Here is a 23,988-nt window from a genome sequence, read left to right as displayed (position 1 = left end):
TGATTGATGTCTGTGAGTTGTGAAATATGAAAAACTGGTCTGTCTTCTGGGACAGGCAGTCATAACAAAACTTGAGTGTCTCTGTCTCTCTCCACTGCCTCATTTAGGTAATCTTTTTGTCTCTGATGGTGCAGTGTGAACTGAAGCACATGGAAACAAGAGAATGAATTTATCAAATAAGGTTCTTCCTCATCTTACCAGAATGTATCTCTTCTGATCAAAGAATCGACCCTTGTGAATATAAACGTTCTTAAAGTCACAAAAGTATTTAATCCCTCCCCTACTCTCAGGCATGGAAGCATGTTGTCTGCTGCTTTCTCTCTCTTTCTCTACACACACACACACACACACACACTCTCTCTCTCTCTCTCTTTCTCTATCTCTCTCTCTCACATTCCTTTACTGAAGATCTTAAAAAGGAACTAAAAATATTGCTTCTCACTGTTTCCTTTTAAGCTTTTATGATGAAAAAATGTAAGTGTATACAAACACAGAGTAAAACTCTCTGTACCATCATCTGTATTCAACAACTGCTCTATCCAGCTCTGGACCCAGCCCTTAACTATACATACTCTCTTAACTGTTAGCTGCTTCGGGGTTCATAGGTGTTGAGAATTAGGTAAAGAAGAGGAGGAAATGAGGGGAAAGGACTGAGGACAGGAATGGGTTCTCTATGGTGTCTACACACTGCTAGAAGTTAATGGAATCAAAGCTTCAGACAGAATGAATCAATATCCTGTAACCATTTTAAGTAGCGTGGATACAACACCTTATATATTTGTGCCAGCATTTAGATATGCACCTGCCTGTAGGCAAGATTGCTGTGTAGACCAGAAGAGGAGCTAAGCACGAGTGGCAGCCCTCACACTCTAGCTTGTGCGTAATAAGGCCAGTCTCAGGGCTCCTTCTTCAGGGGAGATAGCATGTCTGAGAGTATGACAGCACGACTATGACACAACCAGCGGAATAGTCCAAAATGGACAGGACACTCAGATCAATATGTGGGAGGTGTGTAGGTTTCAAGCATACTACAAAGACACCCATTGAAACACATTTGTACATGTATGTATAATATATAAAATCTGTACATATGCATACATAGCGACCTCCTTGAAATGGAAAGAAGAGTTTTCTTATAAATTGGGAAGCTACTTCCAAATTCTGTCATTTAACTGTCTTATAATGTTTATTGAGTTAGTTACCTTGATGCCTCAATACGGTACCAATAAGAGTCATCAATAGTCAAATCTGGATACTCTACACGTCCAACTCCAGATCCAACATCCCAGAAGAAGCTTACTTTGCCTTTACGCATTTCTATAGCCAGAAAGTCAATCTGGTTCAGAGAAACACAAAAACAACAGATATCAGATATCAGACAGCCCAAGGAGGCCAACGGAGTTCTTTTCAAAAGGTGCTATTTATAGATAAGTGAAATAATTAGAAGTTTCACAATAAAAATTCCCAAACAATACAAACTGTTATTAGGTATGATTAAGCCATGTTTTATTATTGCATCTCTAAGGCAACACAAGTGTCCATACTACTGAGGCATATGTGTTAATTTAACCAATTCTACTTTTGAAACAAAAGTCTTTTCTCATTCTGGTTCTTGTGGAAGAGACAAAAGAAAATATTTGGAGGTAGAATTCATTATTGGTTTTACCAAGGACACTGACATTTTTAAGGGGTCAGCTGTGATTTTTTTTTTTTCTTTAGCTCAAGGTGACCTAAAATGTCTCAAATGAATGACAAGTATTGACTTAAGCAATGACTGGTCTGTTGAAATTTAATTCATTTTGGAAGATTCTCATGCATACAGAGTCAAATGTTCAAATAAAAGGAATGAAAACTTTTGGGGGTGAGTATTGGTAGATACAACTTCTGGTTTTTCAGTTTGAGTCATAAATTCAGCATGAGTCAAAAGACTTTTCAGTGGTAGGAAAGAAGTACACAATTTGTAATTTCATTCAACATGAAAGTTCATTGTAATTTTTTAGAGACTTTTTAAAATAAAGCTTTAGTCCTCTTAGTCCTCCTTCTTAAATAGCCAGATCTGAAAACATAATTCTAAATAAATGCTTGACTACTCATAAATGAAAGCAGATGTGCCTAAATACCACAAAGTTTTCTTTTAAATATTCATTTTTCTTCTAACTTAATTTGACACTTCAGAACTTTGTGAGGTAAGATTCAGAGGTTTTCAAATCTGAAAGGCTACATCACACAATTTTGGGACCACGTTATTAGGTTCTACACATTTCCCTCACTATGAAGATTAACCTCTGTGTATTCACATATCTAGGAGACTGAAGAAGCTGAACATCAAACTTACAAATTTGGCACTTCCAAGATAAAAAAGGAGGTTGTCAGCAACAGCTGTCTTTACGTTGACAATGATATTATTGTAGCTTCCTTTCTTGATTTCCGGCTTGTATGTTCGAATGCAGTCACCTCCGGAAGACACAGATACTTTGATCTTCAAGGAAAACAAGGTACAAAGAACCAAGACTAAATCTCTCAGCAAGTTTGAAGTACTTCCCAAACAACCACAAAAACATCATCATCTCTTCTTTGAAGTTATTTTTTTTTATCATCAAATAGAATCATTAAATGCCCATATGCAGACACCATTATACTCATTAAGGAGGGCATGGACGATCAGCTTCCCTCCAGGATTTTGACAATAAGCTGTTCACAGTCCCGTATCTTGTTAGCATGCTACTCTTTTTCGAAGCATGCAACTAACAAATTCTTACCTTCATACCTTCCTCCTTTATGAATGTGGGGACATTTTCCAAAAGGTGATTTTATATGAAGCTAATGATAATGATCTTCATTAAGGTTGTTTGAAGAAATTTTACAATTCAAATTTTGGTGATTCTGGTATCACTTAAAGTAGGACACCACTTTTCTTTCTGTTTTCAAGAGGAAATTACCTACCCTCATGTTCTTGCAGTTGGAAGAGGCCAAATAGATTTTGTTCTAGATGTTCTGACAATACAAAGAATATTAATCATGCCACTTAGGACATACATTTGAGAATAAATTATACCTTTTTATTAAGCTGTCAGGAAATGAAATGGAAATAATTTTCAATGGTTATCCCTACTAATGTATTTAACAGCTCCTTTTTCTTCTGACTAGTATTTTAAAATTACTATAAATTGCTAAGAAAGGAATTCCTATGTGAACAGTAATGAAACTGTTCGTATCGATTCTTACTTACATTTAGGGAGCCTTTCTTCAACCACAAATAACACTAGTTGATTATATGATTTAATTTTCTTTGCTTCAGGTATACAATCACAGGGGCATTTTTCAGGATAGCTTAAACTCCGGAAAAAGGGGCTGCTTTGCTCCATGAGCGTGCTCAAAGGAGGAAGCAGAGACAGGGAAAGATGCAAAACTTTCCTTTGCCACTGATTTATAAGCTCAGCTTCAGGAAGCCTCCTCTTGGTTCTCACTAGCAGTGAATTTTCTAGCACTCTGTGCTACTCAAATAGCTTTTGCACTTGGAAGAAAATCTACTGGTTTTATGGCTCCTCCCATGAAGGGTACCGCAGACTCCAGACAAGACAGCCTGTCTCTATATTATGGTGACACAGGAAGCATCTCCAAAAGTCTCATTAGGGAATGGGTATAGGCAACCCCTGGACTCCTCTCCAAGGGTGGTATAGACTACACGGAAGAGGTGCTGGATGAAAAACGCTTTTTTAAATTTAAATTCAATGAGTTAACATATAGTGTATTATTATTTTCAGAGGCAGAGTTTAGGGAGTCATCAGTTGCATATAACACCTAATGCTCATTACATCATGTGCCCCCCTTAATGCCCGTCACCCAGTAACCCCATCCCCCCAACCCCCTCCCCTCCAGCAACCCTCAGTTTGTTTCCTATGATTAAGAGTCTCTTATGGTTACTCTCCCTCCCTGATTTCATCTTATTTTATTTTTCCCTCCTTTCCCCTATGATCCTCTGTTTTGAAAAACAGGTTAAGTTTTAAAAAGAAAGCTAAGGAGGGGTTTATGGTTCTGATGAATATGTAAATTCATATGTGTTTGAAAGCTTCTGGGAATGCGGCAGATCTGTGGCCTTTCCTGCAGACTCTGCAGATGTCATGCGTTTGTACATTATTGTTTCATCACCTCATCTGCTAACCGAATTGCATCCTCTGCAGAGGAAACACGCACTGGAAAGAAACAGGGGCTCAGCCTAATGGAGTCCGGGATGGTGGCCCGGGGCTAGAATAACCTCAAAGTCTACCATTTAGACTGTTTTCCTTGTCCTTGTCTTCCTCCTAAGGTTGGGACCCAGACTGTAACTCTGGTACCCAGAGTGTTTGTTCTGCATTCTGGGGGAGACAGTCTTCCTGGTAAGTGTGGTTCTCCACCAGGATGTTAGTTCTTTCCTCCACAAACGATGGGATTTTCCTTCCACGTAAGGTGCTGAGAGTCAGTGAATCAAAATGAGTTGAAGGAAATGTGCAACTTGTACTCCGGATGTTCATACTCTAGAGCACATGTGCAGTGAAGGTTGGCAGAATGTGTTACATGGTAGACAAAGGGTTATCCAAGGGCCCAGAGATAAAAGTTGTAGAGCAGAGGTGCCTGGGTGGCTGAGTGGGTTAGGCCTCTGCATTAGGCTCCAGTCATGATCTCGGGGTCCTGGGATCGAGCCCCGCATCGGGCTCTCTGCCCCGCAGGAAGCCTGCTTCCTCTTCTCTCTCTGCCTGCCTCTCTGCCTACTTGTGATCTCTGCCTGTCAAATAAATAAGTAAAATCTTAAAAAAAAAAGTTATAGAGCAAAGCAAGAGAAAGATAATATGGTGGAAGGCAGATAGGGGAAATGCCGCTTTCAGATGTTTTTAATGTTCAGGAAAAGGTATAGGATATGGTGAGTTTTAGGAATTGGCAGCAAGTAAACCAAAACCATCATCAGGAAAGACCTTGACACTGAGCAAATTCAGTATCTGAGGCAGGGTATAACATCACTGACATCATAAGATGATCAAGGAGAAGAAGTCAAGGTCTGCCTGGAATTCATGAGCAGAGCTGAGTAGTACATTGAGCTATAGGAGCTATAGGAAATCATATCCAAATTCCTAGTGGGGCTGGCTTAGTAATCAAAAGGAACTGTGTGTGGGGTCTGTTTTATCTTTGTGCTTTATGGGCTTGGCCATTGAGCTGTATTATGGCTAATTTAATCACAACTAACTTTCACAACTAATTTATTTTTGTTTAAAGAATACAGTGTGGGGCGCCTGGATGGCTCAGTTAGTTAAGCACCTGCCTTTGGCTCAGGCCATGATCCCTGGGTCCTGGGATCAAGCCCCATATCAGGCTCCTTGTTCAGCAGGGAACCTGCTTCACACTCTCCTCTCCACTTGTGCTCTCTCTCACTATCTCTGTTGCTATCTCTCTCTCTCTCGTAAATAAATGAAATCTTAAAAAAGAAAAAGAATATAAAGTAATAATACTCCCTGGTTGCTCTTTAGAGAAGAAATAATGAATGTAGGTGGAATACATGACTCTTTGGTCATAGGATTGGTTTCTGTCCTTGCTCGGGTATACCTGGTAGAAGTGATAGGGACCTACATGATGGTGTGTTGAAAAGGGGATTACCAAAGTGTGGATGACAGAGCACTGAGTACTGAAGCCTAACTGAACTGATGAAACCCTATCTGAGAATTGAAAATCTAAGAGAGTAGCCATTTTAGAACGAAGGGTATTTAATGACAGTAGGAGTTAAAATTAATCTACTTTATGGCATACTTTACATATCTAAAAAATAGGGTTCTCTGAGCAAAATGACATTGTTATGCTCTGAATGCCAGCAATTGATCCAGTAAAGTAGCCTATTGCTCAACACTTACACATTTATTTGAAAAACTCTCTGGATTTTCTGTTTTCTGGCTTGTGGTTTTGAATATACCCTCAGTACTTGAAAAATTCAAGCAGCCCACACTGTTGGTCACCAGTCCATACCTACTAATCTCTCCTTTTAAATACCTTGTGTTTTGATTTCCAATTAGAGACTTCTTAAACAAATTAAAACAGGTCAATCAAAATGCAGTATTTATAAATTTCTCCAGAAGAAGCTGCTAGGACATTTCCCTCTTATGAAAAGGGAGTAACTTCTGAAACACAAACATGTTTTGTTCTATCAATTACTGTTATTTCTAATGTGAGCCCTTTGTAGACTTCTAAACAAAAATCACTAAGCCTTAGTTATCTCTAAGGCATTCCTCATACAACATTACCAATGAATCATTATGAACTCAATTAAACATTATTGAGGATCCCATTATTATATCTATTGAATTTTCACTGCATTTCTCTCAACCCGTAACTAGGTCATTTATTTAAAAAGAGTATCATCTGCTCCATTTCAGAGTCAACAAACTAAAGAAAGCTACTTTCAAAGAAATGTCTTTAATTTCTTGGTCATATTGAATATGTGTCAAGGCCACATCCAGACACTACTGCCAGGCTACAAATACATTTATAAAATCAGGCAAATGTCATCTTAAGCTAGTATAAAACTCACTTGAAAAAAAATTTCCTTGCTTACATATTTCTAACATCTTATAAAAAATAAGACACTTTGTTGTAACTTCCGTTTCAAAAGAATGAAAGTTTCCTTGAAAGGCATGGACAAGGGTTACTTTTTTGTATCAGTTCTTTATATCTGTCTTTCATTTTATGTTTTGAGATAGGTTTTATGTATTTAACATGCCAGAATTTTCTCTTTCTCCCTGGGGGAGGAGAGGGGTAGGAGGGAGCACAGAAAACTGATGAATATATGGCGTATTTTTAGAGTTCTTTACAAGAAGAAATAATAAGAATGACCAGATTTCCCCACATGATGACTAAGAAAATAAGGCTAAGTGTGTGGTTTTCCAGAGAATATTTATTATTATTGTTTTTTCTTTTTTTAAAGATTTTATTTATTTATTTGACAGACAGAGATCACAAGTAGGCAGAGAGTCAGGGAGAGAGAGAGGAGGAAGCTAGGCTCCCTGCTGAGCAGAGAGCCCGATGTAGGCCTCGATCCTAGGACCCTGAGACCATGACCTAAGCCGAAGGCAGCGGCTTTAACCCACTGAGCCACCCAGGTGCCCCACTATTATTGTTTTTTTAAATTAACATTGCAAACGATAGGAGTGATATTACAAGCTCTCCCTTTCTCTTGCTACTTCCACCTGCTACAGGTGGGACTCTTATTGAAGTTGTCTTGTTCCTAGTTTCCTCTCATTTATACCCCAAACAACTTCCAAATTCATATTAAAAAAAACACAGCTCTGAGAAATTAGATTTCTTGTTTGAGAACTTTCAGCTTCTCTCACCAATAAGGTTCATCTCAGGAACCATTCTGGCTAAATGAAATTGCTTACTTTGCCATCCAAGGCCTAACAAGACTTGGCCTCCACCTTTACAGTTCAATGTTCGCTCGACCAGTCATCCTGGAAAACTAGAGCACTGGCTCATGAGATGAGCCCGAAACTTCCTTTTCTCTCTGCCTTGATCATTCTCAGAATGCTCTCCTTCCTTACTCTCCCAATCCAAATCCAGCACTTCCCCACCTACTCAAGGCCTGGCTCAAATTCTTATCTTTGGGAAATCTTCTGGCCCCTATTAGAGGAGTTCTTTTCTTTCAGAACTGTATAGCATTTCCCATCGGTCAGGCAATGTAACACACTATTTGGCATTACCTTGGAGTTATTTATGTACGTGTCTTATTTCTTCTATGGTGTTATAAACTATGTAAGTAGAAGTTGCCTTGAATATAGGAGATGCTTTTTCTACATGGGCTAAATCTTAGCCAAAATCCCAAACCTCAAACTAACATCTACTTCTTTTCACTTTGTGCTTCATATGTACCATAATTGTATGTCATCATACTGCCCACTTGGTTTTCAGATTGTAACTCAATATATATGTGTTTTCAACCCTATCCGCTTCTTTTACTTTGAGCCTATGTACATCATCTTGATGAATTTATCATTTTCTAAATTTCTCCTTAGTCAGGCATGAATTCCTTTTTAAAGTGCACCTTGAACTTATTGTCTTAACCTTGTTTAGAGGTATCAGCTATGTATAAGGAGGAGAAATGATATACTGCTCCTTGGGTCTCATATTCCTGGTCACTACTCAGAAAATTATAAGTTGGTGGATTAAGAAAGGGCATTTTTGGTCATTCTAGTTTCAAAGTTGCTCAGAAAATGGAACTTTTGAGACAGAAAACTTGGATATATAAAAAGATTTGCATTTAAACCTGACAATATAAACTGTTATTTTTTCCCTTCTATTTCTAAAGTCACCATGGGATGAATTTAGATAAAGTTTCACATTGGTACTTAGCAATTCTACCCAGGTTCACCAGGTTGCTATCTTCTAGAAAGTTCTTCTCTCCTATGAGTTTTCTAATTGGGTAGGTAAAGAACCAAATTTTGATACAAGTAAGATATTCGCTATTCTTCCTCAAAAAACCCTCCAAAAACAAAACAAAACAAAAAAACAACAACACAAACAAAAACAAACCTGCAGAAACTATAACCAAAATAATTTGTGTTGTTGTACTCAGACAAAAAATATAGAGAATAATGGTTGTTCATTGCTATCACTCTATATAACCTTGTTTACTCATTGCTGATACAACCCCGCTGGTTGGCCTTTTTTGCTTTTATCAAAAGCATCCATGCCTTTTAAACATACAATAGTAAGATTTCCATTCTTGCTATTTGTGCTACCCTATTCAAACAATGATGACATATACCAAAATTCCCATTTCTAAAACAGTAAGTGGTGATTATTCTTACTATGAGATGTCTTTTGAAATTTATGGGGGAAAAAAAAAACTAACCTTTTTTTCCTCCCCTCCCCATAAAATTGCTTCAGGTTAAAGGAAAATAACCAGCGATCAGTCAACAGGATACACAGGGGGAGGGCATTCTGTCTGGGAATAATATCCCAAATTACAATCAATTACTGATACTGAAAATGAAAAGAGCTTACAGAATTAGCTTGTTTCCGGGCTTGGTTTATCAGTTCCTTTATCTCAGAGATGTTCTTCTTTAGGTTATCCTCAAGTTCTTTGATGGGTTTGAGTTTATCTATCAGACGATCAGCTTCTTGTTCTAGATTTTTCACAGTGGCATCGGCATCTGCAACTGCATTGAAAAAATGAGTGCATACCACACACACACACACACACACACACACACACACACACAGAGACATGAAAATAGTAGTATGCTTCATTAAATAATTAAAAGGCTCTCATCTTATCCACATGATAAAGCAGGGCCATGATGGCAGAAGCGCAGTGTGTGATGGCAAATGGAAAATTTCAGTTGGGACTCAGGCAAGCCAAACGGGAGGTGTTAGAGACGGAGGACCAACACTCTGGCTTTGTGATCAAGGTGAATGTTAGCATTGAAAGTAAAGAATACAATGACCTTAATTCGATGATTAATTCCTAGCTTCAGGTCCAAAGCTTACCTTTATAGAAGTTTAGTCACAGAATCAAGGAAATGAAACTGTTTTAAAATGTCACTTCATCTGTCCAAGCCAGAACCGTATTTAAATCAGGGTTCTCACCCAAAATTGATTTTCTTTCTTTTTCTCACGGTCTGTCTTTGTATGTCTTAAAGAGGGAAGCTATCAAAATGTCTTCTGAAAACATTTCGGTGTTGAACAACCCTTAGACTGAAGGCCTATGTTAAACTTTAATTAAATCTTTCATGCTGTAGTTCATTTTCATTTTGAAGAAGAACTGATTATCCTAATCTCTATATTAGGTTGAACCATATTAAATGGCCATTCTTATGGGTTCAAAAAAAGTTTGAATATCAACAATTTCAAAAGGGGTTTAACCCTAAAATAATTGAAGGTTATCATTGATCCACAGACTTTCAGCATGAGCTTTTCATAGGAGGGCAAATGACACATGGAAACCAATTACTCTATTTCAAGGACGCTGGTCATCTTACCTAAACTACACCGTTTATTATCTGATTGAGCATGTATTGTTCTGATTTCTGTCATTGTGACTCTGATGAAAAAGGGAAACTGCTTAAAGACCAAGGCTGTGCGCTTTGCTCAGCTATGAATGATAAGCACTCTGGCGGCCAGTGATCCACTGAGAACTAATCCTCAGGAATGAATCAAAGGTGCTCAAAAGGAAGGACAGTATTATTTTCAAAGCTTGTTTGCTTGCTTATTATTTACTTATTTATTTGGCACACACACACACAGACACAGGTAGCATAAATGGGAGAGAGAGAGAGAGAGAGAGAGAATCTTAAGCAGGCTCCGTGCCCAGAGCAGAGCCTGAGGCAGGGCTTGATCTCACAGACCTGAGATCATGACCTGAGCCAAAATCAAGAGCCAGTTGCTTAATTGAATGACCCACCCAGGAGCCCCGGAAATTATTATTTTTAAACTAGGCTTTGCATTGAGTATTTTGAACTCATGCTCATAAATATGAAAAATACTGTAAGGGAGTTTAAAAAGGACATAAGTGTATTATTAAATTTAATTAAAAGAGTTGCTAGATCAAAGCCTGATATGCAGGCTCCTGAGGTCAAAGCTCTTGCTACATAACTGGATATTCAGCAGACACAGTTGCCCTTTTGTTCTGTATACTTTTAATAAACCATTTGTCCATTTTTTCCTTCAATTCCCCAATATTACCCTGATATTCTACAAATTATCCTAGAATTAAGAAAAAAATTACTTAGATTTGGATTCATGGGAAAAAGAAAAAGGGTAAAGCAGACTATTTCAGCTTCATCCAAGAATGCATTCTTTCCTTTGAAAGCTCTCAGATTCTTATCAAATGTTTCCAAATGAAATCCAAAGGTTTCCTACCTCCCTCACTCGTTTTTCCCCCCCTTCTATCTTCTGGAAAAGTTGAAGCCTTTTGGAAATTATCTTCTTGGCGGTTTTAAAAATAAAACCTCTGTGATACTGAGTCTGATACTTTCTTAAATAGTGCTTTTTAAAAGTTTGTGACTTTCTTCTATAATTATTTGAGTGTATAGATTTTAAAATCACTTTTGAAGATAGATTATGATAATTCAATGTTTTTCTAGAAAATTATCAATCTCTTTTAGGCTCTAAAATTCCCTAGCATAGAGTTTTGATAAGTACTTTCTTATGTGTTAAGTTTCCCCTTTGTATCTAGTTATAGCTCCTTTAGAACTTTGTCCATTTGTGTTTTATTATTCTCGGGTAAGTCTGCCAAGCATTAAAAATATTTTATCTTTACACTCCTAAGGATTCACCTCTTGTATTTATCAAGTGTATTATCTTCCATCTTCTAATTCATCCATTTTTTTCATCTTATTTTTATTTTGTCTCATTTATAGGGTTGATTACCTAAATTGCTTATTTCAGTGCTGGTTTAGTAATGTAATCACACCCATATTCCACTGAAGACAGCCTTGGTTGTATTTCTCAGGTTTCAATATGTTGGATTTTACTATTATTATTTTCCATTCTGAAGTTTAATTTTTGACTTTGAATTTAAACTATGAGATATTTAAGAGAGAGTATTATTATATCCCAATAATTGCTCATTTGGTAAGATCTAATTTTATTAGTTTTGTTTTGTGCTTCTCCAGGTATAATTCTCTAAAAGTTGAGAATAATTATTCATAAGAGGGAGGGAAGTGAGCATGGGGTGGGGGAGGAAGCGATACAACAACGTATACTTAATCTATTTTAATCCTACTGCAAAGAAGTTTTTTGAACTTCAGTGGCTGAATCTGTGTCCTCAGAAGAATCACAATTCGATTCAGTCTGTAGAAGAATTCTATTTTCCATTTTTCTATTGGTACCATACAGGTATTTCACTGATTTCTATAACATAATTGAAAGCATTTTCTATCAAATACATCCATAAGCGAACTTTTTAAAAAATATTTTATTTATTTATTTGAGAGAGAGGCAGTGAGAGAGAGCATGAACGAGGAGAAGGTCAGAGGGAGAAGCAGACTCCCCATGGAGCTGGGAGCCCGATGCGGGACTCGATCCGGAGACTCCGGGATCATGACCTGAGCCGAAAGCAGTCGTCCAACCAACTGAGCCACCCAGGAGTCCCTATAAGCGAACTTTTTGTAAAAAAAAAAAAAAAAAATGTCTTTTTAAAATATATCTAGTATTAATACTGTGACACTGGAAAGAATAGCTCTAGAAGGTTAAAGCAATACCCAAACATGGTAACATGCAAAGCTGAAGCATTTGCAGTAGGCAGTCAAGCTTAAAGTTACGGAAAAGTATGCCAGTAAACATATACATACTGATTTCTGCAGGTAATTTCATATGGAAGCAAAACAAAAAGAAATGAGAAAATTCATGAGGAAATAGTTTTATGAGTTTTATAAAGCAGTGATTATCAAAAAATGGTACTTTTCACAATAGGTGCTAATTACCAATTTTAAGTCAAACAACTGTGATCAAATTACCTATTTTAAGTCAAACAACTGTGATCAAATAAAAATCCACAAACACATGTCAGTTAGCGGGCTATTGTTCATACTGAAAGAAACTGTACTAAGATGTTCTAATAAGATAGAAAACAGAGCCAGTTTAATTACTATTACAGGTAACTATCTCTAGATGGAGGATAAGATCAAAAAGTTAGAGAAAAATATTATGAAGAGACCACTATCAGTTGAGAATCAATATGAAATTGAATGAAGTAGTGTCTTCAATTGTAAAATAAGAGAATGATATTTATTTTAAAACTTATTTTCACTTGGGGAGGTGTACATATTGTGATCTGGCATGCATTGGAATCATTTATTTGGATGGAATCTTTGAACGACAGACAGCAGCTATTTCTGGGCTTATATAAGAAAAAATGAAAAAAAAAGATTGTATGGCCTTTTTTTCTTTTTTTAAGAAATGACAAAGTATAAATCCTCCCTAGCTCTAAAATGCACGTTATATATGTTTTCATTTTTCCTTGCTCTTTAACGAATCATGCTAGCAGAATTTATTATTTTGTAGCATCGTTAGCTTTTGGTGCTGAAAAATCAGCACCCGAATTACAGAACACCTAATGTCAATAACTGTTTCTGTTATTACATGCTAGCAACATTTGGATACCCAATGGAAATGTTGGTATATAAACAGAGGGCTAGTCTCTTCAGAGTGACATGTACAAAAAAATCAAGCATCTCCTTTGGTGAAATCACATACTAAGATAATGTTGCATCACTGCATAGGACGGAAAAAAGATAAAAATCATAATGCTTATTGACTACAGTTAATAATTTAAATTATCATTATATTAAGTTCTACCATATTTTCTCAGTAAATCCTTATTAACTTGATATAATTGAATGAAATATACAAAAGATGTGAAGAAATATTCTTGATAAACTAGATACTTTAATTTCCTGAAAATATTTAAATAATTTAAATATTTACATTTAAATAATAAAATATTAATATTTTTGAATTTTAGTGCATTTCAGGTTGATAACATTTTAATATCCTGTTTTAACGGACCTGCTGGTAAGTGTGCTCCTTGACCTCTACGTTCCATGGAACTTCACAAACTCAGAGAATGTAATTTCACAAGCACAACTGTATTTTCAATTACAATGAAGGATTAAAAAAAAAGTATTTGGCACCCCTATATCAAAAATCATGCAGACTTTGAGAATTCCTGGACAAAGTATGGATGAAGAAAGCACTAGAGCAGGACCTGGAGACTTGGATTCTAGCTCCGGAGCTGCAGCTACTCCATTCCTGAGCCCAGTCTATGAGGAGAGCAGACAACATCATTGTGGGGTCTCCTCCCCCAGAGTTAGGAGTCTGGGGTCCTTCTATAGTATGAAGAAGCACATGACATAATCAAAGTGAAAAAGGAGATCTTACTGTTCTTCGCAGGATCTTTTAACACAGCATTTGTTTTGGCTACGCTGTCTGCTAGTTGATTGTAGTTTTTCTTCAGGCCATCAAGGTTCCGGTGGAGATCTTTAATCTGTGCCAATACGTCTTTTGCGGTGTCGTTGGCTTGTCTTGCTTTGTCCTTAATGGCTTGCAGTTTAGCAGCTGTGTCTGTTAGCAGGGGAGGGAATGGGGAACAAAGCAAAGGGTCCAGAGTTAGTGGCTTACTCCATGCAGGTCAAAGGGAGGCTGCGGCTGGCCCACTTCGGGGACACAAGCACAGAGGGAAAGGCTGAACTTTGTCTCACTCGATTATAGCAAATGAAGTAATTTTTAGCTAAATTAAATTTTCTCAGGGACCTTTGCTATGAATACCTGATTAGTTCCTAAGATAGCAAAGTGATTATTCTAAATGTTCATTGTATAAGGGCATACTATAATTTGCTGCCACACATATTACAGAGAGAAATTTATCCCCAAGTCATAGTTTCATCAAAAATAGATTTAGGATTTAACCTGCACATTCCAAAAGGTGAATGATGAATGAATGTACTTCAACTTAAAGGTAGAGACTCTGTTGGGTATTTTAGACCATGTGTTTATGTACTTATATTAGTTTTCAGCATTGGAAATTTTCTATTATGTCCTTACTACTGAAGGAGATGACAAGCAATCCTGGACAGTTAGTTTTTTTTTAATATTAAAAAAAAGTAAAAATCATTAATATTTCCAGGGTTATATAAATGTATATTATATATACATTATATTATTATATAAATGTATGTTATTATATTATATAAATGTATATTATATAAATGTATGCATTAGTTTACTTGATCATAATTTGTATAAAAACATATACTGAACATATAGGTGCCTACTAGTATGTGTAGATTAATGGTTAAAGCCACAGGCTCTGAAGTTAAACTGTGGGGTTCAAATCTCATACACGTCACTTTTAACAATGGCCTTCAGCATTCTCTTTCATTTCTTAAATTTCACATACGAGTGAATCACATGGTATTTTTCTTTCTCTGACTAACTTATTTCCCTTAGCATGATACTGTGTCTCAGCTTGTTCCCTGTAAAATGGGAATAACACTATTAATTTTGTAGGATTACTGTAAGGATTACATACACTTAACACACATATTGAGTAAACACTCAATAAACATTAGCAGATTTTGTTATATCATGTTATGAAAATATAAAGGATAGTACTTTCAGGAACTAACACCAAACAATAACTTCAAGTACTTATAATTGGTAAGAAGATATTACAGACATGGTTCAGCTGTTAATGTTTTCAAAGATGAAACATTTAAGGAACTGAACTTTGCCAGGAAAGATGTGCTAATGGTTGCCAGAGGGGAGGGCTGTGGGAGAGGGGCAGAATGGGTGAAGGAGGTGTTGGGAGATACAGGCTTCCAGTTACAGAATGAGTAAATCATAGAAATAAATACACAGCATAAGGAATATAGTCAATGATCCTGTAATAGTGTTGTATCAGGACAGATGGGAGCTACAACTGTGGTAAGTATAGCATAATCTTATAGACTTGTTGAATCACTGTGTTCAACACTTGAAAATAATGTAACATTGTGTGTCAACCATACTCAACAACAACAACAAAAAGAAGTAAAGAATGATGTGGGAAAGGCTCTTCTCTGTCATGTAGGTATTATAATCACCTGTGAGTTTGTAGTAGAACAACATTTTAGAGAATGGTACCTATGCGATTTTATACTTTCCCATTAACATGAGATTACAAATAATATTATTTATAATAATAATAAGAATCTTACTAGAAAGAAGATTTCCTGGGCTGACACATGGAAGAAAAGTATATAAGATGGTTATATTTTCCTTTTTGCAACATCTACCAATGGATGTCTGCTGGGATAACAAAGCATAAGAAAAATCCGAGGAGAGAGAGTATGGCTTAGTTTCTCATTCTCACAAAGAAAAATTCACAAGTAAGAAAACCAATATCTAATTTCCTGACAACAGTCCAAGTGTAATGTCAGAAAAGATGATAAACGTTAGAACATTCTTTAATAGTTCAGGTCAACTGACACAGTTTGCGGTGTCCCAAATGCTTACCATTTGGAATGGCTGACAGCTTCCCCAAAGTGTCATTCAAAGCTCTCAGGAGATCCTCATTTCTAACATCTGCATTTCCTAATCTGGTTATTAAGCCATTCAGATAGTCATCATTTTCTGTGAATGGAAAACAAAAAAGAATGAAAAATTTTAATCATCTCAGAGTTTACACATCTCTGATATGGATACATAATTTCAGGTTATTTTAATATAAGGTTTATAAAATGCAGGAGAATTTGATTTAATTCCTTTAATTTATTAGCATCTATCACTACATACATTTCAGACCATACTATAAAACAGGTGTTTATGAAATGACCATTTCACTCTTCAACAGGTTCAATAGCTATGTTTTCCTCTTGGTGTCTGATTGTATCTGACTTAATTTTATGTTTTTTTATGGAGAAAAAACCTACAAAAGAATCAACCTCTTACTGCATTTGTAATGATGCCCTCTTGACATTATTCCCATTAATGTTACTTATTTTAAACATTTCATCACCAAAGTGGATCACAGGATTAGCTTTTAAGAATCTCAAATAGATATGATTGTTAAGTAGAATCTCCCAACTATGGTAAATATTGCACTAATACATAGTTGAAAATGAATGAAAAAAACTTCAGTGCATTTCTGATAAAATGTTTTTTTTTATTATATATAGAGAACAATATTTTATAAATTGCTCTCAAATAGGCTTTTCAGAGGTTTTATTTTTTCTTGCTACCTTAGCATGATTTCTTTAACGTTAAAAAAAGTCACCTACTAAAGATAATTCAATATTACAAGTATAAATTTTTCAGCTGCATTCCACTAGTTTTTAACATTGCCCAAACAGATATACCTGTGAAACTACCTCAATGTGTATCTTCCAGAATGTTCATGAGATCTTTAATTGGAGGTACAGATATGAGAAAAAAAAGATCCTTAAGATCTTTTTCATGAAAATGAACAAGGGACACAATACATATGGTGATACATAGACAAAAGTTTGTCAGGGTGGGATATGGTGGTGGGCGGGTGGAGAAGAACATACGAGAGAACCCTGATGGTACTTAGAGCAGATAAAAACCAGGAACAGAACCAGCAATGGTTATGCTCATTAAATTGCTTCCTCTGGGCAGATAGTTCTATTCTCTTATTTAAAAGAGTGACTGATTGATTGACTGATCGGTCAATCAATCAATAAACAAACATCTAAAGCAACCTGAACTGGGGCAACTTGTTATTGTCAACACCAAGACTGTTGTTCTCATTACTTTCCTGGTACCCAGCTTGGGCAACAGGAGAGACTAGGTCTCACACAACAGAGCCAGAGTGGTCTTGATTTGCTTGTCCGCATATTCCCCCAGAGGCAGCGCACCTGGCTTCTCAGGGGAACTGAGCAGACCACTGGATGCTGGAGAAGCATCCCTGCTTTTACTGGCCTTCATCCGGAAAGAATAGCAAAGGGAAAGGAAGATGGATGAAGGATTCTTAGCTATCAGTATTCTGGATGTGAAAAAGAGGACTGAACATATTAATTAATGACCCACTTCATTTCATAGAAAGCTTTTATAGGCAGACAGATTAAAGCACTGTTAAACAGTAATAATGTAAGCACATACTACAGTTTAACACATCTGCCTTTAAGCTCCAAGCCAAAGACCTGACATCATTGAAAAACAAAGCATAAAATATCCTAGCAAAGAATGGTTCAAAAACATCAATATGTCCATTTCAGTCACTAAGATGTTATTATTTTCAGTTCTAAGTGCCTCAAAATATATTTTCCAAGTAATTAGATTTTCTCCTCTGTCAATCATGATTCATCTTTCTTTTAATACTTCTGTTATTCTCAGTGTTTGTACTAAAATAAAATCTTTGGATAGGTTATTGAAAGTCTACTTTCAGAGGGAAAGCCAGTCTGATTATGACTGTGATCGCTCTATGAATTCTTGAGAATAAAGGGCTGTTCTTTTGATATTGCCTTGGACGTCTTCATCAATTAAGGAAAGGGAACAGTACAAATTTTATTTCTTAGCTTCTTGATTGGATTTGATTTTTTAAATAATGAAGCATTCAAAATGGTCTGGCAAGCAAGATCTTCGTGTACAGTGAAAAAACCATTAATTTAAAGGGCATCACTTGGTTTATATTATTTTATGCATTCAAATCACACATCCTGGCTGAACAGGCAGGCTAATTATTCAGAAGAAAGATTGATCCGGAGAACATTGTTGCTTCTATCTTTCAAGTTCCAAAGCAGTCATTTTGATCCTCTGCTTTGTGTACTTGGAGGTCAGAATGTGAATATTCTGCCCGCAGTCTGATTTCTAGGTTTCACCTATTAGATTTGGATTCCTTCTTGATGGATCCTCTCCCACACTGCGATGATTTTTTTCTGAAGTAGTTTCTGGAATTTCACAAAGCCAAATCTCAACACTTCATAGCTTTATCAATAGAATTAGGTGAGTAGAAGGCGTGTACAGAAACCTACCGTGGATTTCAAAATGGAAAACTTGGGAAACTATAGCAATGAATAGCTCAAAAAAGCAGCCCTCCAAAGTCGGCTTTAAATGAAAAGAGATATGAGGCCCAGTGTATCTATAGCTGACATGTAAGGGAGACTGCATTTGGCCTAGTTTGAACTGTAACATGACCAAAGAAACAGAATTATTAATAGTTAAAGAACATCCAACCTGATCCTTTAGTTGTAAAATTTGGAGAACAAGAGAAGGATCCGATTGATAATTCATAGAAACATTTTATAGGATTTTCTCTCACTTCTTCAGCTCTCATACCCAGTAGCTGTAGTTAAGACATTCTCTTTAATTTCTCTCTAGGTATCACACCCACCAAACCTTAAAAGCTACACACACATGCTTTTTCCACTTTGGTTCTCCCTTTCCCATCCTGTCCTCACACATTAGAACACAAATGTCAATGGGTTTGGCAGATACAGAGCTCATACAGTGAGAGAAAGAAGCAGAGCAGTAAGGGTCGACTGTGAACATTCCTGGAGGTATCAGTTCCTTTTGTTATCCATGTATCCATGCCCTGACTGTGCAGGATAGATACACTCAAACGGAAACTCACCAGGGTTATACGTCACTGCTACTCAGAGCACATATTTACTCATTTACCATCTTCCTGACACTGTGCTGATTATGAATTACAGTTCAGTTAAATCAGAACTGGTAACTGTGAACCATGTTATGTAATATCTCAAAATAAAGCTGTTGTGTCACTTCTGTCATCATCAATAATGTCTTCTTGTACAAAATTCTTATCCCGTTAAAACTGTGGTGTGGTGCAACGAACTCATCCTAAGACTCAGAGGTGGAAGACGAGCTGGGTTCAAATGCCATTTCTTTCCCTTTTTACATGTATAAAATAAAGATAGTGCCTCCCTTCATATGACTGTGATGAGAAATAAATCTGTGGATGTATGAGAAAGTACTGGATTTATAACAGGCAGTAAATGGTAACAAAATAATTCACACTGGCTTGAGGATTGCGCTGGTGTATTTACCAGTTTTCAATGATGCTGAAACAGGTTTCAACTAAATATAAGAATGCTTTTTAGAGATTTTAATGAAACATTCTCTTTGACTATTGAAACTCATCTAGGGTCACCTGGGTGGCTCAGTTGGTTAAGGGTCTGCTTTCAGCTCAGGTCATGATCTCGGGGTCCTGGGATTGAGCCTTGCGTTGGGCTCCTTGCTCAGTGGGGAGCCTGCTTCTCCCTCTGCCGACTGCTCCCCCTGGTTGTGCTCTCTCTCACTATCTCTGTCTCTCAAATAAATAAATAAATAATATCTTAAAAAAAGAAACTCATCTAGTTAAGTTCTTCAAATACAATTTTTATTTTCTGTTTAGGCACAAAACAAATATCTTGAAAGAGTCTCTCACTGACAAGGGTGAAATTCATAGAAAGGCCTTTAAATGGGTCTGGTTAAATGGAATCTCCTGCCAAATTGCCATTCAGATAATATTTTGCAGTGAACTCCTTGAATACCGTGACATTTGCCTTATTATGAATTAATACTCTGATGGAATCTTTACCACTTCGGATTTGCTTCTTACCAAAAAATGAAGGAATATCCTCTGTTTAGGATTTCTTTGTAAAAGAAGAATTTAATCCACATAACTTCCATTTGTTACAAATATATTCCATGTTTTGTTGTTGAGGCACCTTCTGAACTAGAGAACAGATTAAACTCTGCAGCATTTCTCTGTGTAGTTCTGAAGCAGAAGGTTTGAAATAGGCAAAGGATTGACATGAAGTCACATAAAGTATCTTGATTGTGACCTTCCTGATAATGAGAGATTTCGGCTACACTTGGTTATTCAACCACTTATTCATTTATCAAGTATGTGTTAGGATCATGACTATCACTGTGCCACCTTATGGACTATGGCTGAAGCCCAGTGGTTTTGCCCAGCAGAGGGTAAAAGCATTAGCTTTGGAGCCAGACTAATGTGGGTTAAAGTGCTGGTCCCACTATACAAATGTGGTGCATTCAGATTCTTGGTGTTTCTTCAAAGCAAATGATTTTGTTTTAGACATGCGAGGTGGCCAAACTTATCAAATTATGTAATATGTGTTTGTTTTACACAATTTTCAATTTTATTGTATTACATTATATATTGTCACTTTTGGATAGTTTAAGAACATAAGAGGTACAATTTCCCTCAAGTCACTTTACTACAAATTTTCACCCACCTATGTAGTCCTTTACCTGCTTAATAATTCCAGATTTTTAAATTTCCAAAGAGTCTGTCACCTAAGTCAACCCCACAACCCAGGGCAGGAACCTGGGACCTTGCTGAAGGAAGGAAGCCAGGCAAAAGTGAGAACTGGATTCTGTCCCCAGCCTCTTGTCAATTGACTTGAAGAGACTGCTATGCCCAGTTTTGCCACTTTTTTGTATTTCTAGCCTTATTTCATGACTTTACTCCCAAGCTTCCCTTTCTCCAGTTGCTGTCACAAGTCTGGGATGTGTCTTATCTCTCACTGACTTTTCTGCCCAGACACATGCACTAGAGTGGCCGTGCATGGGAATCTCTGAGACCACTTAGTCGGCAGGTTTAGAGGGAGGCATGTTTCTGAGAAACCTTGTTCTGATCCCAAATGGCCAAATTCAGTCTTGTTCCTCATGGGGACAGTACTTGATAGGCCCTCAGTAACCATCAGCTGCCACTGAATATACTCTTCCTTCCACTAGAGAGATGGTCATAGTGAGAAGTCTGAGGAGAGGAGGGAAAGGGGGCTTCTCTGGTGCAGGATCTCCAAAGACTTAAGATACCAGAATAGAGAGGAATCCTCTCCTCAACAAATGTAACGAGAAACCAAAATGGACAGACATTGAAACCCACTTATGGTTCCACTAGGATAAGCTCTGAAGCCTGACTGTGGGCCTGTACACTCATTGTGCTTTGGTCAGCAAGGTATTCTAAAAGAACTTGAAAAGAACCAGACAAGTACTGTCTGGTCCAATAGTTCCTACCTTTGTATGTTTGCCACTACTTTGTCACTTTCTATTTTAACTCCTAAACCAACTCCAATCTGGTTTTATTGTTTTCATTTTCTTGATTCACACTCCAAAGGAGGTAGTACAGCTCTGTGTGAGGAATCAGCAATATCTGTGGGGAAAGATTCTTTTGTTCTCCAGACTACGGTCAGTTAGGAGATCCAAGCTTGACTTCATCCATTTAGTCCAACATTATTTCTTGTCCATGAAATAGATTTTGTTTGTCTTTCACATGCCTATCTTCATAAAGGCTGATTCTGGCATATGGTAGTAAGTGAAGTCAAAAGGAGTCTATCTTTAATAATGAAAGAAGGCTTCTGGCAAAATTTAACTCTTGCATCACACTTTGTTTTAACATTGCAGTATTCCTGTTTATTTATTTATTTTTTTCTAATCTAAAATAACAACAGAATCTTACCAGGTTAATCAATGCTACTGTATTAACAACATTCATGAAGGCAGAATCTTTCTCATACACTTGCCTGGACTGAATGACTGAGTGTTTAGAATATCACAGTATAGAAAAAAAGCACTGATTAATTTGATAAAAGATAATATGTGGAATAATTTTGGTATCGTTCTTCATGCTGGACTGTCCCTCATGTCATGCAATTCACTGAGTCGATGTCTTTGGGTTTGGAAACGATCTTACTATTTCTTAGAAGTGTCATCCAGTTTATAGAAACATTATCTATTTGTTCCTAAGTGACTGAATGATTTCACTTATTTGGGCGAAGATAGAAATTAGGGCTAAATTGAGAAGTAAATAATATTGAGAAGTTATTCTATATAAAGGTGTAAAACTGTAAAATCTTAGTATTCTCAGGTTTCTAATATAACAACCTCTGTTTCATTCCTTGCCTTGTACACATTCGATGAGAACCCCAACTGGCCGGTTGATTGCCAAGCTCTCTTGTCAATGGCAAAGGAGCATTAATTCACCTGCTGGTATTAATTCATCTTCTAACTCTCTTGATCATCAATTTGTCCTAAGTTCCATATCCTTCAAGGAAATGATTTTTACCTCCATAGACATTCAATCAGTGCAATGTAGACTGGTTTTTTCAAATTTCAACAGCATACAAGGGCAAATTGACTTTTAACAAATGTATATTCAAAAATTAAAAAGCAAAACAAATTGCTCCTGGCAAGTTCAGACTCCCTCAAGGCAAGGACAGTATAAAACTGGCAGGGAGCAGCACTAAGTCATTCATGACTAAAGCTTGAACTCACCGGATTGTACTGAATTGAACCAAATAACAAATTAGAAATATGGAGGGTAGACTGGCCTCACCATTTTTATTCCTTCTAACTCCAGGCACCAGAGAAAGGGAAATGACTAAATCTCTATTTTAATAGCTGCTGTCAAGAGTTTTGCTCTGTAGGGCCTATTTCAGCAGTTCCTGGTGGTAATATATGGCATTTCCCTGATTAACAGCCATTTTATAACTTGTGTAATTGGCCACAAATCAGGAGAATGTCATAATGTAGCAAGAAAACATTCCCATCTCCGTCAGAGCCTTGGCTTGGATTTTTGGAGAAATTATTACTTGAGTAGTTTGTGGGTTTTCATTACTTTAAATAATGTACTACCTGAAGTACAAAAAACGACATTTAAACTAATAAACGTTTCTGTCTTCTAACCCTTTCCATCAGGACTCTCTTCAGATTTCTTTTTTTTCTTGGGGAAAAAAAAAATCTCTGAAAATGGAATTCTTTCTCCATTTTTATAATGCCAGTATTTTGGGGGAAACAGAGGTGAGGGCAGAGCAAGGAGTGAGGTGAGATGACTCAGGCATTCACCTCAGGTATAAAATTTAAAGGGGCACCAAAACAGTAATCAAAAATATTTTAATGCAGTATTTAAAAAAAAAATAAAAATGGGGGACGCCTGGGTGGCTCAGTTGGTTGGACGACTGCCTTCGGCTCAGGTCATGATCCCGGGGTCCCGGGATCGAGTCCCACATCGGGCTCCCAGCTCCATGGGGAGTCTGCTTCTCCTTCTGACCTTCTCCTCGCTCATGCTCTCTCTCACTGTCTCTCTCTCAAATAAATAAATAAAATCTTTAAAAAAAAATAAAAAAAATAAAAAATAAAAAAAATGGGTTCAAAAAAAGATCAATGATGAACAAAATAGTAAACTTTTTAAATAAAACAGGACTAACCCTGTGCTTGTACAACCTAACCTCACTCACCCCACCAATCCTTCCTAGCTCTGGGCAAAGATACTGGATGGGAAGGAGTGGCCCAAAAGTAATGGGATCAACTCCTCAACTTGCCCAGGAGGAAGATAGGTTTTGACTCTACAGTGACTCTTCAGTTTAGAATAAGAGCAAGCTCCTATACAAAGTTGTGTACACAAGGTTTTTTTTTTTTTTTTCCTCCTGTGACACACAGTCCAAAGCATTTTACTATCCAAATACCATCACATGGACAGCAGTAGTAGTTATTTCCCATCAGCCT

At 36.9% G+C, this 23,988-nt stretch overlaps 1 protein-coding gene across 1 annotated transcript in view; it reads right to left on the bottom strand.

The window, feature by feature from the left end:
• LAMA2 (laminin subunit alpha 2) overlaps positions 1-23,988 on the bottom strand; it is a 672,905-nt gene that overhangs the window by 68,196 nt on the left and 580,721 nt on the right. Inside the window, 6 exon segments of the mRNA XM_047732179.1 lie at positions 1,203-1,336; positions 2,336-2,479; positions 9,019-9,173; positions 12,309-12,314; positions 13,897-14,079; positions 16,012-16,128. Of these exon segments, the coding sequence (XP_047588135.1) occupies positions 1,203-1,336; positions 2,336-2,479; positions 9,019-9,173; positions 12,309-12,314; positions 13,897-14,079; positions 16,012-16,128 (739 nt within the window).

The sequence above is a fragment of the Lutra lutra genome, chromosome 6 (genome assembly GCF_902655055.1).
Source record: "Lutra lutra chromosome 6, mLutLut1.2, whole genome shotgun sequence".
NCBI classification, from domain to species: Eukaryota; Metazoa; Chordata; class Mammalia; order Carnivora; family Mustelidae; genus Lutra; species Lutra lutra.
Note: the sequence above shows the minus strand (reverse complement) of the source record. Positions and strands in the feature narration are given on the sequence as shown.